The following is a 14,366-nucleotide window of genomic DNA, read 5'->3' on the forward strand; positions in this document are numbered from 1 at the left end:
CATGTGACACAGCACAACACACATCCAAGTGATCTTGCTTACAGTCTGTTGCATACACAGCATGCTACCCATGCTACTCTATAGTCCATCTTTTACTTAAAAGATGAAAGGACTCACCATCATGAAAAGAAGTTGCGGATGAGGTGACCGCGGATATCATCTTCACCCTCCTCGTCACTGGCATCCTGGCCAAGGCCTTCATCCTCAACGGGCGGATGTTCCAGCTCATCAGGATCCAGGTAGCGTGGCACAGCCTTCTCCACTGCCATGTTGTGTAGCATGCAGCACAACGGTGAAGATGTCACACACCTTGCGTGGGCTGTATTGGAGGGCTCCGCCTGTCTTGTCCAGGCACCTGAAGCGGCTCTTCAGGAGTCCAAAGGTCCGTTCGATCACCTGCCTGGTCTTCACATGAGCATTGTTGTAACGCTGGTCTGCAGCTGTCCTGGGGTTGCGTAGCGGAGTCATCAGCCACGGCATGTTTGGATATCCAGCGTCTCCTGCAATTTGACATCATGTACAAGAGTGAATCATATGATGCAGATCATGAAGTTGTGACATACTGACATACAGAGCTCACAGTGTATACTCACCAACTAGACATGCCCGGTGGTTGTGCAGCTGCAGCATCATCTGTGGTACCCTGCTACGCCTCATGATGAAAGCATCGTGGCACGATCCTGGATAACGTGCACAAACATGTGAGATAATCATGTTGGCAAGACACACCACCAGGGCATTTATCGAGTGGTAGTGTTTCCTGTTGCGATACGCTTGCTCCTGAGCCTGTGGTGGGACAAGAGTAACATGTGTACCATCAATTGCACCAATTACATGTGGCATACGGCCCAGGCCATAGAATTCCCCCTTGACATCTGTCAACTCTTCAGGAGTAGGGAATGTAATGAATTCATCAAGGTGGAGCAACATTGCTCCCAAAACATTACCCAATACCCGGCTAAACATGGTCTGAGACATCCCTCCCACATCAGCTATGGTAAATTGGAAGGTACCTGTGGCAAAGAAATGGAGGGCTGCCATCACCTTTACCTTGGGTGTCAGTGCACTTGGATACCTGTGGCGTGGTTGTAGGTGAGCCTCAAGCCTGCCCGTCAGGTCCTTGATCAACTGTCGGCCGAAGCAATATCGACGGATGCAGTTGCGCTCCCTCATGGCTTCCAAGTCAGGCAACGGCCTTTCCAGAGGGGGTGCCCTGCAAGACACAATTTTAAGGAAATGTCTACAACTGTCTGACTAAGACTATAACAATGTACATGGCACAAGCAACACTGCTTCAAATAATGTAGACAATTTGGAGTGTGGCGTGGGATACACACAGATGCCAGCTCCCACACACTCCTCCGTGGCGAAGGAAAATACCTGTAGTGTGTGGAATGGATGTGACATGCATACAAACGATCAGATGTAAAGGTCTTAGTGACCATGACAATGTATCATGTCAGTGAGACACGTCATGTCAATGTCAGTAGGAGGTTGTCTGCACACCCAGAGGGCAGACTGCAATACACACACACACCACATGTGCAATCATTTGCACTGTTCAGCCTTAGTCATGTCGCGGTGTGTACTTTCAGTGACAATGACATGACCATCATCATACAGCATGATAATTACATTTGTCACTGATGGTCTGTGATGCCATCACACATGTGAACGGGTCATTAACACACGTGGCATGGTGTGTGTACATTAGTCAACCTGCCATCACAGCAAGGACACAACATAGATGCTCCTACAGCAGATGCACAGTACTTTCAAGGACTAGTTACTTTCCTTTTGTAAACCAATATCTGTAAGGAACAGTAGGCAGTAGCAAAGTGTCACATTTCAATACATACATAGCTTAGGACTAATTAGCCTCCCTGGGTGGCATCGATCTGACCAGTGAGTGGTGGCTATCCAGGCCACACCGGAACAAATCCAGTGTTGTAGATTGGCATCCGACAAGGGCGTGGCCACGTTTTGGCCGTACCTACAACGCATACACTGGCAGCTGTTACACAAACATATCCCACAGAGAGTGTGGGTAGCATGCAAAGATGCATGTCAAGTAGCTAAACATCACTCCCAGAGTCAGGGAGGATGATGACATCTTTGCGTAGTGCCTGTACCTCTTGGATACCCTCTACAGCGTAGCTAACGGGAATGTGTTCTGTGGTTTTGAGGGCTGCATGCAGATGCTTCCTGGGATGGGGTGGTAGGACAGGGAACATGGTCAGTCCGGGTAGGGCAGTGGGGGTCTGACAACATGCCTATGTACAGACAAACATGCTGCGTGGCTGTACATGCTTGCCAATATACATACAGTACTCTCATCAAGATAGGCCTGCAGAGGCTCAGCGTAGCGTTAGTGTAGTTGAAGGACCTGAGTGACAAGTTGGTCCTCACCGCAGCAACAGGGAGATGAAGGGCCATGGTTCCAACCGCCCACATAAACACTACACTGAATGTTGCCCAATCATCCAAATACATCTTTTGAGTTGAGACATCACCTGTGTCCGGCTAGGTGTCCACAACACTCACATCCCCCAGTCCACCTGTCCTGTGGTCTTGGGACTGACACTCACGTGCCAGTGGGTCTTCTTGACCCTCCCAATACTCATTAGCGCCAATTGTAATGAGGTGTGGCCAGCTCATTGATGTTTACATTCCCATGCAGCATTAAGAGCGGTGTTCTGCCACACAGTTACCATGGCGGAGCCGTACAGTGTGTGGTATCGGGGCCAGCACCACCCCAGAATGGCGCCACGGCTGACGCCTGGGGGAGATCTGGCAGTGAGGTTGTGAGTTGAACCAGCGGGGACCAGGATGAACATTCCGATCATGTCTGTCACAGCAGTTCTGGGACGTATGCACCGCCTGCGTCCGTCACTCAGCGAGTGATGGCGTCAGGGGCATATCAACAGAGGCGCAACTGCCCCCTGACGGGTACGGTGGGCCAGAAGCTGATGCGGAGTCAGTGGGCGGGGTGAGGGACATCATGGACATGAGGAAGTGCACTTACTCCTCCTGTGTCACATGCAGGGCTGGGACCGTAGGTCGTGGTGCTGGCTACGATGGCTGCTATTCTGATGGAGCCGTGTGGTCGCCGTCACCCTAATCCCATGCAGCATTGCACTTGCATCGTGGTTATTTGTTAATGCAATTACACATCTCTGACTTTTTTTTTTTACCTGACGAGTTTGCCCTGGGGAATGATGTACTAATAAGGGGCTCACATGTCTCCACACCCACACACATGCACTGGTCCTACATCCCAACCATGAGCTATTGTGGTGCTGTGCCAACTGCTGGAGTCTGAGTGGCTTGTGGGACATATCACACCTGGATTCATATGTCAGGTCCCCGCAATTGGAGCGTCTCTTGTTGTTGTGCCTGACGTGAAAACCGTGGAGACACAGACGGTGAGGGTCACTCACCAACATCAGGCGTTTTCATTCCTCACAGGCTTTGTAAGTGACATCCCTATTGGCACGGTCTTGAGTATGACAATAAAAGGTAAATGTTCTGTAGTGTTAGTACAATGATTTAGGGTACAAAATGTGTAAGCTTTAACTTAGACCGGACCTGCGTTGGTGTTGAGAAACAAACAGAGGACCTGACGTGTGGACGCAGAGGTGACATATGACTACTCAGATAACGTCATCAGGGCACACACAACACCAAGGATACTTGCAGAGCCAGAGGATTTACACACCAACACACAAGTGTACGGTATTACGGAAATTGCCATGTCCAGGATGACATGTGGGGATATTCTGAGGTGAGTAATACTTTACTGACCTGTTCATGGCATATGCTAACAGCATGCACAATGTAGCACATGGCACACACATGACGTGGTCACACAGGGTCATGCTGTGCGGCTATGACACCTCTGTGACAGTGGGCATGTTCCTGTCATCATGTGCCAGTTCCCTGTACTGAATTGTGGCCCATTCGAGTGTTCATGTGCCTCGCTACATGTTGCAGACGTTAATCGTGTTGAAATTGTTGAATGCATGTGATGCACATGTGCATCATGAATGATGACATGTTGTGCAAGCTATTCACACATCAACTGAGGCACAGGGTCACAATCCCTGTGCTTCTTCAATGTCTGCCAAACCTGGCACATACTGATGTATGTGTGCCATGTACGCATCGTTTGCCTATCGCCTTTAGGCTCCACGCGAGCTAAGCGTACCCCAATGGTACGTGCCTGTGTACGCATCGTTTCCCTATCGCCTTTAGGCTCTACGCGAGCTAAGCGTACCCCAATGGTACGTGCGTGTGTACGCATCATTTCCCTATCGCCTTTAGGCTCCACGCGAGCTAAGCGTACCCCAATGGTACGTGCGTGTGTACGCATCGTTTCCCTATCGCCTTTAGGCTCTACGCGAGCTAAGCGTACCCCAATGGTACGTGCGTGTGTACGCATTGTTTCCCTATCGCCTTTAGGCTCTACGCGAGCTAAGCGTACCCCAATGGTACGTGCGTGTGTACGCATCGTTTCCCTATCGCCTTTAGGCTCCACGCGAGCTAAGCGTACCCCAATGGTACGTGCGTGTGTACGCATCGTTTCCCTATCGCCTTTAGGCTCCACGCGAGCTAAGCGTACCCCAATGGTACGTGCGTGTGAACGCATCGTTACACCATTCAATGTGTAGCATTGCCAATGGCAATGTCACCGTACTTGTGTGTGAATTTTAAAAAATGCATAGGCAACAACTAGGGGAACAGTGTACTGTTCAAAATGCAAGCAGGTTGGCATGGATACGGAGTGTTTTTCAACTCCTACAGGTGTCCTTGAAGAATCAGTTGGGCAAAAGTATACAATGTTGCGAAAGTTGTTGTTCAGCTCTGGCTCTATTTTCAAACCATGCATATGTGTGTCATGGGCTTAGGTGTGATGTGATTGGATGGAAAATAGGATGCAAATTATGGTGGCCTATCACACACTACTCCTTGGACTCACAGACCCTCTGCAGCACAGATATAAGGCAGCATGTGGCTGTGGGGGGGCACTTGCCTGCACAACATTGGTGTGCTAACCACAGCTGCTGTCTCTGAATCCTCTGGACCCTGATTAGCTGAACATGGAGAGGGCACCTGCATTCACTGATGGTGAGAACAAGGCCCTGTTGGATGCCCTCCTGCCAAACTTCAGCAAGCTGTATGGGAGACCAGAGGATCAGGTGAGTGATTTGTGCAATACCTTGGAGTGTGCACCTGTTGTGTGTGTGACATCATTGCCACTGTGTAGTAATAGGGGATAGATGCAATGATGTTGTGAGTGAGTGCCAGGGTGCACAGTGTTGTTAGAAGAGAGTTATTTGTCGTAGTGTGGTGTGTGACAGCATGTCACGTGCTGCATTGCACCCAGATATAGCATATATTGTTCAGTGAGTGCCATGCTCAAAGAGTGTTTTGCAGCCCTCATGTCATCTGTAGATTGTCAATGTCATGCAAAGCAGTTGTGTTTGCACACAGGCCACATACTCCTGGACAATGATGCAAATGTGTGTGGCATACGATGCCCTGTTGTCATCATGTATTTGTGCACATATGGGTGTCTTGGGAACATGCACCAGGTATACTGATGTTCTGTTACTTTACATTTGTGACAGGTATCTGCCTATGAGAAGGGTGAAATCTGGGTGGACATTGCCAGGGCTGTCCGGAGAGAGGGGGGACCTCGCAGGAGGCTTCGAAACATAAAGAAGAGGTGGCAGGACATCCGGTGCTGGAGCCGCCGCATCGCCCGAGTCCAGCTGAAGCTGGAAGCTCCACGCCGGCATGGCGGCAGCCGCCACCTCACCCCCAACATGCTCCGGGTCCTGGAAGTGGTGTTCCCAGACCTCCAAAGGCAGTTGCAGGAGGGACAGCAGCACGAAGGGGGTATGTACATGTCTGTTTGTAGTCATGTGTGTGTGAAATGGTACCTGAAGAGCTCTAAGGCATGGTCACTCTTCCATAGTTTGAGTGGTGTGGTCAGACAGGCAGTTCATGCATTGGAATGTGATTGTCCCTCTGTCAGCAGCTGCTTCTTTACATGCCTTGCCCTACTACACATTAGAGTTTTGCTTTGGCTAATGCTTGTTTTTGACATGTACTCAGATGGTGCAGTGTCTCAGATTGCATCTTCCTTTGCACATCATAATGTTGTAGGGGGGTATGTAACACCTGTTCGTACCTCAAATGTAGCACCACATGTGCACTATGTCTGCCCTTCTTCATATTGTGGCACTGTTATTGAGTCTCAACAAGTGTTTTATGCAGAAGTCTGCCTCAGTGGCCTTTGTCCATGGTACACTTTCAAATTATCTTGTGTTAGCTACAGGTGCACAATGTACACGTGCTATGTTTTGGGCTTCTGCATACTCACACTGGGCAGTGCGTGTGTGCATATTCTCTACATCTGTTGCATGTTCTTTGTACATAGTATTGATGGTCTGCCACACAATGTGACTTTGGATGTACAAAGCGGTGATGGCAGTGTGAGGTGATGGAACACTTGTTTCAGGTCCCAGGATGACATCACATGGCAGTTCGGCCAGGACTTTTGTAATGTTGGACAGAGTCTAAGCGAATCAAACATGACCAGGTCTTGATTTGGGTGGCTGGGTTGGCTAATGAACTGTTATGCATCATCAGCTATCCTGTTGTCAGGCAGTGGATCATGATTGTGTCTCTCATACAAGTATTTGCCTTGCCTGTACCTTGTCTCCTACCATACATTGAGCGTTGTGTCTCTGACATTTGTCCACAAGTAGACTTGTCATTATGCAGAGTTCAGTGTCATGTGACTCATGATGCATGCCATGTTGAGGAATGAGGCCAAATGATTTGCAGCTGATATGTCTGATGTGTACAGGTGACTGATATGTTTTCATTCTTCTCCTTGCTCACAGCATCATCATCTGAATCTGGAGGGGACACAGGCGCGGACCAGGCGGAGGGACACACCGACAGTGCCACCTGCTTTGAGGTGTCAGAGGCAGGCAGTGGCACAGAGTGTGAGGAGAGTCTGCAGGCCGGACGACATGTGACTGACACATCGTACCATGCCGACGAATCCGAGACAGACTCTCAGGAGGGGGGGGAATATGCAGCAATGGTCACTCATACATCTTTGGCTTCCCTCCCCTCCTCCAGTCCCATCTCCAACCTCCCACTCCTTGGTGTGCCTAGGGTCCATGCTAGCCCCCGTGTCTCCTTTGTTCCCGGCACCGCAACCCCTGCCCCTGTGTCCCCTGCTGCCCTCAGTGCTGAGACAGTGGACCTACTCCGGCAGATTGCAGTAGGTCAGGCATCCATGCTGTCTGTCCTCCATGGACATACACAACTGATGACACAGGTGGTGTCGTTCATGGAGGGCATGTCATCAGCCATGTCTGATCTGCGTCGGAGTGTGGCTGCCATTGAATCAACACTGACGGCACCTCTCTACACCCAGCAGCATCTGTCCCCCCCCTCCTTCAGAGCCATCCACCTCTGCCTCTCACATACCTACACAGCATACACGCACACGCCACAGGTCAGACACACCCAGCGCACACACACAGCATAAGAAGCTCAAAACTCTACGCACACAGTCTCAAGGGCAAGTAGGCACACCCACAGGGAGAGGGGAGACACCTCACACACGCATCCACACACCCAGTAGGACTGACTCACAGCCCTGTACCTCCACCCCCAATGTGTCCCCGGGTTCAGGTGGTAGTTTTTCCGCCCTGGCTGAGGTGTGCAGCCAGGTTTTTGAATCTACTTACGGCGATGCCCCAACCAGTGTGGATGAATCCACTACACCTGCACCCACTCCACCTGTCCTTCCCTCTCCTGTCCATGCGGTGCCGGAGGATTCCACAGATGGTGCCCCCGTAGTCAGCACAGCTGATTAAACGCCATGTGTAGGCAGGTTTGGGTGAGATGACACCCATGAAGGCACAAACTATTGCAGAGACTCTATTGGACTGGCCATTGGCCTTTAATGAGCGAGGACTCTCATTTGCTTTTCTTTTGTGATTCCGCTGAATAAAGCTAATTTTTGCTTTTCAGATTTGTAGTTTGTGTGATGATGTCTGTGACTGCTGGGTGCCTGGGAGCTGGTGTCATGTTCACATTTAGGTCTACTAAAATGTGTCTATCTCCTGAGGGTAATGAGGTTGACAATGGTATGTTTATGATGTACGAGCTGGGCAGTGGTGGGCACTCTGATGCTGGGCAGTGGTGGGCACTCTGATGCTGGGCACTCTGATGCAGGGCAGTGGTGGGCACTCTGATGCTGGGCAGTGGTGGGCACTCTGATGCTGGGCACTCTGATGCAGGGCAATGGTGGGCACTCTGATGCTGGGCACTCTGATGCAGGGCAGTGGTGGGCACTCTGATGCTGGGCAGTGGTGGGCACTCTGATGCTGGGCACTCTGACGCAGGGCAGTGGTGGGCACTCTGATGCTGGGCACTCTGATGCAGGGCAGTGGTGGGCACTCTGATGCTGGGCACTCTGATGCTGGGCAGTGGTGGGCACTCTGATGCTGGGCAGTGGTGGGCACTCTGGTGCTGGGCAGTGGTGGGCACTCTGATGCTGGGCACTCCGATGCAGGGCAGTGGTGGGCACTCTGATGCTGGGCACTCTGATGCAGGGCAGTGGTGGGCACTCTGATGCTGGGCACTCTGATGCTGGGCAGTGGTGGGCACTCTGATGCTGGGCAGTGGTGGGCACTCTGATGCTGGGCAGTGGTGGGCACTCTGATGCTGGGCAGTGGTGGGCACTCTGATGCTGGGCACTCTGATGCAGGGCAGTGGTGGGCACTCTGATGCTGGGCACTCTAATGCAGGGCAGTGGTGGGCACTCTGATGCTGGGCAGTGGTGGGGACTCTGATGCTGGGCAGTGGTGGGCACTCTGATGCTGGGCAGTGGTGGGCACTCTGATGCTGGGCAGTGGTGGGCACTCTGATGCTGGGCACTCTGATGCAGGGCAGTGGTGGGCACTCTGATGCTGGGCACTCTGATGCAGGGCAGTGGTGGGCACTCTGATGCTGGGCAGTGGTGGGCACTCTGATGCTGGGCACTCTGATGCATGGCAGTGGTGGGCACTCTGATGCTGGGCACTCTGATGCAGGGCAGTGGTGGGCACTCTGATGCTGGGCACTCTGATGCTGGGCAGTGGTGGGCACTCTGATGCTGGGCAGTGGTGGGCACTCTGATGCTGGGCAGTGGTGGGCACTCTGATGCTGGGCACTCTGATGCAGGGCAGTGGTGGGCACTCTGATGCTGGGCACTCTGATGCAGGGCAGTGGTGGGCACTCTGATGCTGGGCACTCTGATGCTGGGCAGTGGTGGGCACTCTGATGCTGGGCAGTGGTGGGCACTCTGATGCTGGGCAGTGGTGGGCACTCTGATGCTGGGCAGTGGTGGGCACTCTGATGCTGGGCAGTGGTGGGCACTCTGATGCTGGGCACTCTGATGCAGGGCAGTGGTGGGCACTCTGATGCTGGGCAGTGGTGGGGACTCTGATGCTGGGCAGTGGTGGGCACTCTGATGCTGGGCAGTGGTGGGCACTCTGATGCTGGGCACTCTGATGCAGGGCAGTGGTGGGCACTCTGATGCTGGGCACTCTGATGGTGGGCAGTGGTGGGCACTCTGATGCTGGGCACTCTGATGCTGGGCAGTGGTGGGCAGTGGGGGGGGGGTTTAGCCATACACACACTCTGATGCTGGGCACAGGTGGGCAGGGGGGGGGTTCTCAGACACACACTCTGATACTTACACATACAATTACTTAGCAGACGTATGTCCCACACGTCTATTGCACTGGTGTTGTGCGGTGACGTACCCTACCCCGAGCTGGATGACGTACATGCGGCACGTATAAAACTGGTGGAGTGCGGTGACGTACCGTACCCCGAAGTGGATGACGTAGGTGCGGGACGTCTCCGTATTACACTAGTGTTGTGCGGTGACGTACCCTACCCCGAGCTGGATGACGTACATGCGGCACGTATAACACTGGTGGAGTGCGGTGACGTACCGTACCCCGAAGTGGATGACGTAGGTGCGGGACGTCTCCGTATTACACTAGTGATGTGCGGTGACGTTCCGTACCCTGTGGTCGATGACGTAGGTGCGGGACGTCTCCGTATTACACTGGTGTTGTGCGGTGACGTACCCTACCCCGAGCTGGATGACGTACATGCGGCACGTATAACACTGGTGGAGTGCGGTGACGTACCGTACCCCGAAGTGGATGACGTAGGTGCGGGACGTCTACGTATTACACTAGTGTTGTGCGGTGACGTACCCTACCCCGAGCTGGATGACGTACATGCGGCACGTATAACACTGGTGGAGTGCGGTGACGTACCGTACCCCGAAGTGGATGACGCAGGTGCGGGACGTCTCCGTATTACACTAGTGATGTGCGGTGACGTTCCGTACCCCGTGGTCGATGACGTAGGTGCGGGACGTCTCCGTATTACACTGGTGTTGTGCGGTGACGTACCCTACCCCGAGGTGGATGACGTACATGCGGCACGTATAACACTGGTGGAGTTCGGTGACGTACCGTACCCCGAAGTGGATGACGTAGGTGCGGGACGTCTCCGTATTACACTAGTGTTGTGCGGTGACGTACCCTACCCCGAGCTGGATGACGTACATGCGGCACGTATAACACTGGTGGAGTGCGGTGACGTATCGTACCCCGAAGTGGATGACGTAGGTGCGGTACGTCTCCGTATTACACTAGTGATGTGCGGGAGTGTGTGGTGCAACGTACCCAGACATGACAGTCGTGCAATGGAGATGTGCCCGTGTGGCAACACGTACAGGTATGTTGGAGTTCGTTGTACTCACCTTCTGCGCCGTCGTCGGTTTCTAAATACGAGGTGGTGGGCGTACAGGATAGGGATGACACGGACGATGGCGTTCATGTCTTGCTTGTCGTGTACCGGGTGCCGGGTTTGCCGGAGTGTGGGTTTACGGTAGTTTAGATCTCTCGTAGCAAAAGAGCCGTTCGGTGTGTGTTCGACACGGATCGTACTTCCTGGGTCGGAAGGCGCGGTCTATTTACGTACGGACGCTGCGTGGTGCGTCAGCCGACTGCAATTCGTATGGATTTTCGATTTGTACGGTGTTTTTTACGAGTCGTACGGAGTGACGCATTAATTTGTGATCGTACTTGCTGAATCGTACGGGGACGCCTATGGGTGCGATTCGTACGGGGAAAAACGCTCCGAACTGCAATTCGGAGCGCTTTTTACCGGATCGGAATCGACACCTATGTGTCTAAAAACGGCTGACCACACTTACAAAGCCTGGAGAATTGACTCTGGGGTTTGTAGGGGTGTCCTGCTCATGCAGGGGCACCCTCATACTTGTAATCACGCATAATGCTCTCCGGACTGAAGAGCGTCTCATAGGGGTGCCTTATACGTTTTAAGTGCAGTCACCTAAGATACAAGGAAACATATCTTTTTTGAAAGGTGCAAGTACCAACTCACACAGGCTGCAATGGCAAGTCTATAGTCACAGTTTAAGTGCACTACCATGGGTGGCACAATACATGCTGCAGCCCATAGAAGCCCCCTGGTGTACCTATGCCTACCCTAGTACCATGTACTAGGGATTTACAAGAGTACACCGGTAGCCAATTGTGGATGTACCAAGGTACTGACCATGTCAATTTAGGGTAGAAAGCACAGTTGCTTGCTTTCTGATAAGCAGGATCCCAGCAGACTATGTCACAAACACACTGACACCAAGCCAAAAAGGAGGGGTTAACATGAAAGCAGATCCTACTTCCCTACAATATCTCAAAAATATATGTTGTTAATTTACAGCCGTGAAAAACCCCCAGTCTTACAGGCCAGTGAGCGGTGCAACATGTGTTGGCTACTTTGATTTATTAACAGAGGTGAATTACAGCTGAACTTGATTCATGACCAAGAAGGAACAGGATGAAACATGATGTTGTAACAAAAAGGCTATATTGGATTTATTACTGGGGAGAATTACTAGAGTATTTGACTGATAACCAAGGAGATGTATCATAAAATATGACAATGTTATGTCCTAAAAAAAACTACTGAAAAAAACTTAAAAGCAAAAATATTAGCTAAGACAAAATAAGTAGAAAACAACTGGATTCATGAGTTTTTGTGGAGCAAGTTGTACTGAAAGAACAAGTTGTACTGAAGATTGTATTTGCAATCTCCCTCGACATCAATAAAAGCGCAAAACTTTGGGAAACAAATGCTAACCAGTTGATTCCCAATTTAATCAAGCGGAGGAGCTGAACGAACCCTCATGAGAGTACTACACTTTCCCCTGATAAACAGTGGATTTGAAATATAAAAGTCATTACCAAGCAGGATAGAGCGAGTGGGGCCTGAATCTGAATCCAAAGTGGTCTGCTATTTGTCTTCCTAAAAGTGTGACATCCATAACATACAGAGAAATGGTCAATGTTTAATAATTCTGGGAAGAGTGTGGTAATGGAGAAATACAATTACAACTCAATAATTTCTTCTTTCTTGTTTTAAAGCCAAAATCTACTGAAAGTTTTGATGATATTGACCTAGTTGATATTGAAGAACAGATGCTTCAACCTTCGTTTATTACCCCTCCCATCGATGAAGATGTATTCAAGGAAGTGGAGCCCCATGAAAAGGTAAAGATGTGTTTCAGAAATAAAGTCAACATTACTGGGAAAAATGTTTTAATTTCCCGAATTTTCAATGACGATTTAACATTTTCGCCATAAGAATTTATTGGGTAATGTTTATAGCAAAATACATCTCTGTATTGGCTTCTCATGAAAAGGTTGGGCAGAATGTACACTCCTATTCTGTGCGCTAAAAGAGATTTATAAGTACTTACCGGCGATAATTATCACTCAGCGCGCTTAGCGCGAGGATAATTATCGCCAGCTTACGCTTATTTTTATCGTTGAGGTAGCTTGCTATCAGCAACGCTCATCTCTACAGCGATAAAATTCAAGGAGCAAGCGGCCAAATGTGCGGTTATCGCTGGAAATCCAGCGATAATCGCACAACATTTGGCGAATGCTTGCTGATAGGGCAGGGCAGACTTAGCCATCAAATCCACCTTCCATAGGATATCATGGCTAAGTCAGATGAAAAACAGGCGTAAGGAAAGTAGCGACAACCGAGGTTAGCGCTACTTTTCTTATCACTCTGCACGTTAGCGTGAGGCTGGATAATAGGAGAAATGTTGGTTAGCGACATTTCTCTCATTATTTTCGGGTGGAACGCCCATTTTGCATCTCAATAAAGATGCAAAGCTGGGCATTAAGGGAAAGGGTGCTAAGGCAAGGATTCACGCAATAGCGTGACCTTGCTAATAGGGCGATACAATTATCGCCGCTTTCCGGCTGAAAACGGCCGCTAAAGCGGCAATAATTGTCTGGATGATTTGCCCCTTTGTTCCTGATTAGAGGTGGGTGAGCCGAGCCAGAGGACAGCCAAGGGTCAGGCTAGGATCTTAAAGCCTGTGCATGAGCGGACGCCTTAAAATGTTTGCTATGTAAATTATAGACCAAATATCACGGAAAATATGACAACGTCTCTTAACAATTACAAAAAAAGTGTATTTATTTAGCATGTAAAAGCTTTGACATTAATACATCACATGACAGCATTGCACTGAGAAGTCCATTAGTAAAATGTATATTTTTCTTAAACATGAACAATTTAGTGAACTTAGAGGCAAGATAGTTGTCATGTAAACTCTGTACGTGGCCCAGATCATTATAGGTACAAAAGGGGGTGGTGATGGACGGAGCATCTGAACCAATCAAACACTCTCACCCAGTCAAAAGATCTGGGTTTGATCCATAACCATTCTTTAGCCCACTCTGCCACCCCAGTTAAGACATGGCTATATGCAAATCAGTCTGACCCTTTCGTCAACACAAATATTGCAAATACATAGTTATCAAAAGGATAGTATGACACATTATGTAATTGAACTACATACAACATCAGTAACAAAATTAAATATCTGAAAAGAAAAAAGTTACAAAACATATTCAGCAGAAACCTTTGCAAAACATATATAATCCTAACAAAAATGTCAAATTAAAAAGAACGGACATTATGTCATGACAAAATCCTTACACCAAGCTGGTTTGAATTTTAATCTTGAGGTGGCTTGATACTTGGTATCATTATGGTTTTGTTGATGTAGAGAAGTGTTATTTGCACCAGAAGATTTATCAAGGTTAGACCATAAACATGTAGGCACTTTAACTACCTTGCTCAAACTCCACACATTCCCATCAGTTAGCTCTACAACCTGACAACCTACTCTGACTACTTTCATAGGTATAGAAAACTTTGAT

General features: G+C 49.8%; 1 protein-coding gene across 13 annotated transcripts in view; it reads left to right on the forward strand.

The window, feature by feature from the left end:
* The window catches only part of LOC144804990 (V-type proton ATPase 116 kDa subunit a 4-like), a 6,844,636-nt gene that overhangs the window by 6,384,475 nt on the left and 445,795 nt on the right, over positions 1-14,366 (forward strand). For all 13 annotated transcript variants that reach the window (XM_078671938.1, XM_078672103.1, XM_078672267.1 and 10 more), the window contains one exon: positions 12,549-12,674. In XM_078671938.1, coding sequence (XP_078528064.1) covers positions 12,549-12,674 — 126 coding nt within the window. The remainder of the gene's footprint in view (positions 1-12,548; positions 12,675-14,366) is intronic.

Source organism: Lissotriton helveticus, chromosome 1_1 (genome assembly GCF_964261635.1).
Source record: "Lissotriton helveticus chromosome 1_1, aLisHel1.1, whole genome shotgun sequence".
Lineage (NCBI taxonomy): Eukaryota > Metazoa > Chordata > Amphibia > Caudata > Salamandridae > Lissotriton > Lissotriton helveticus.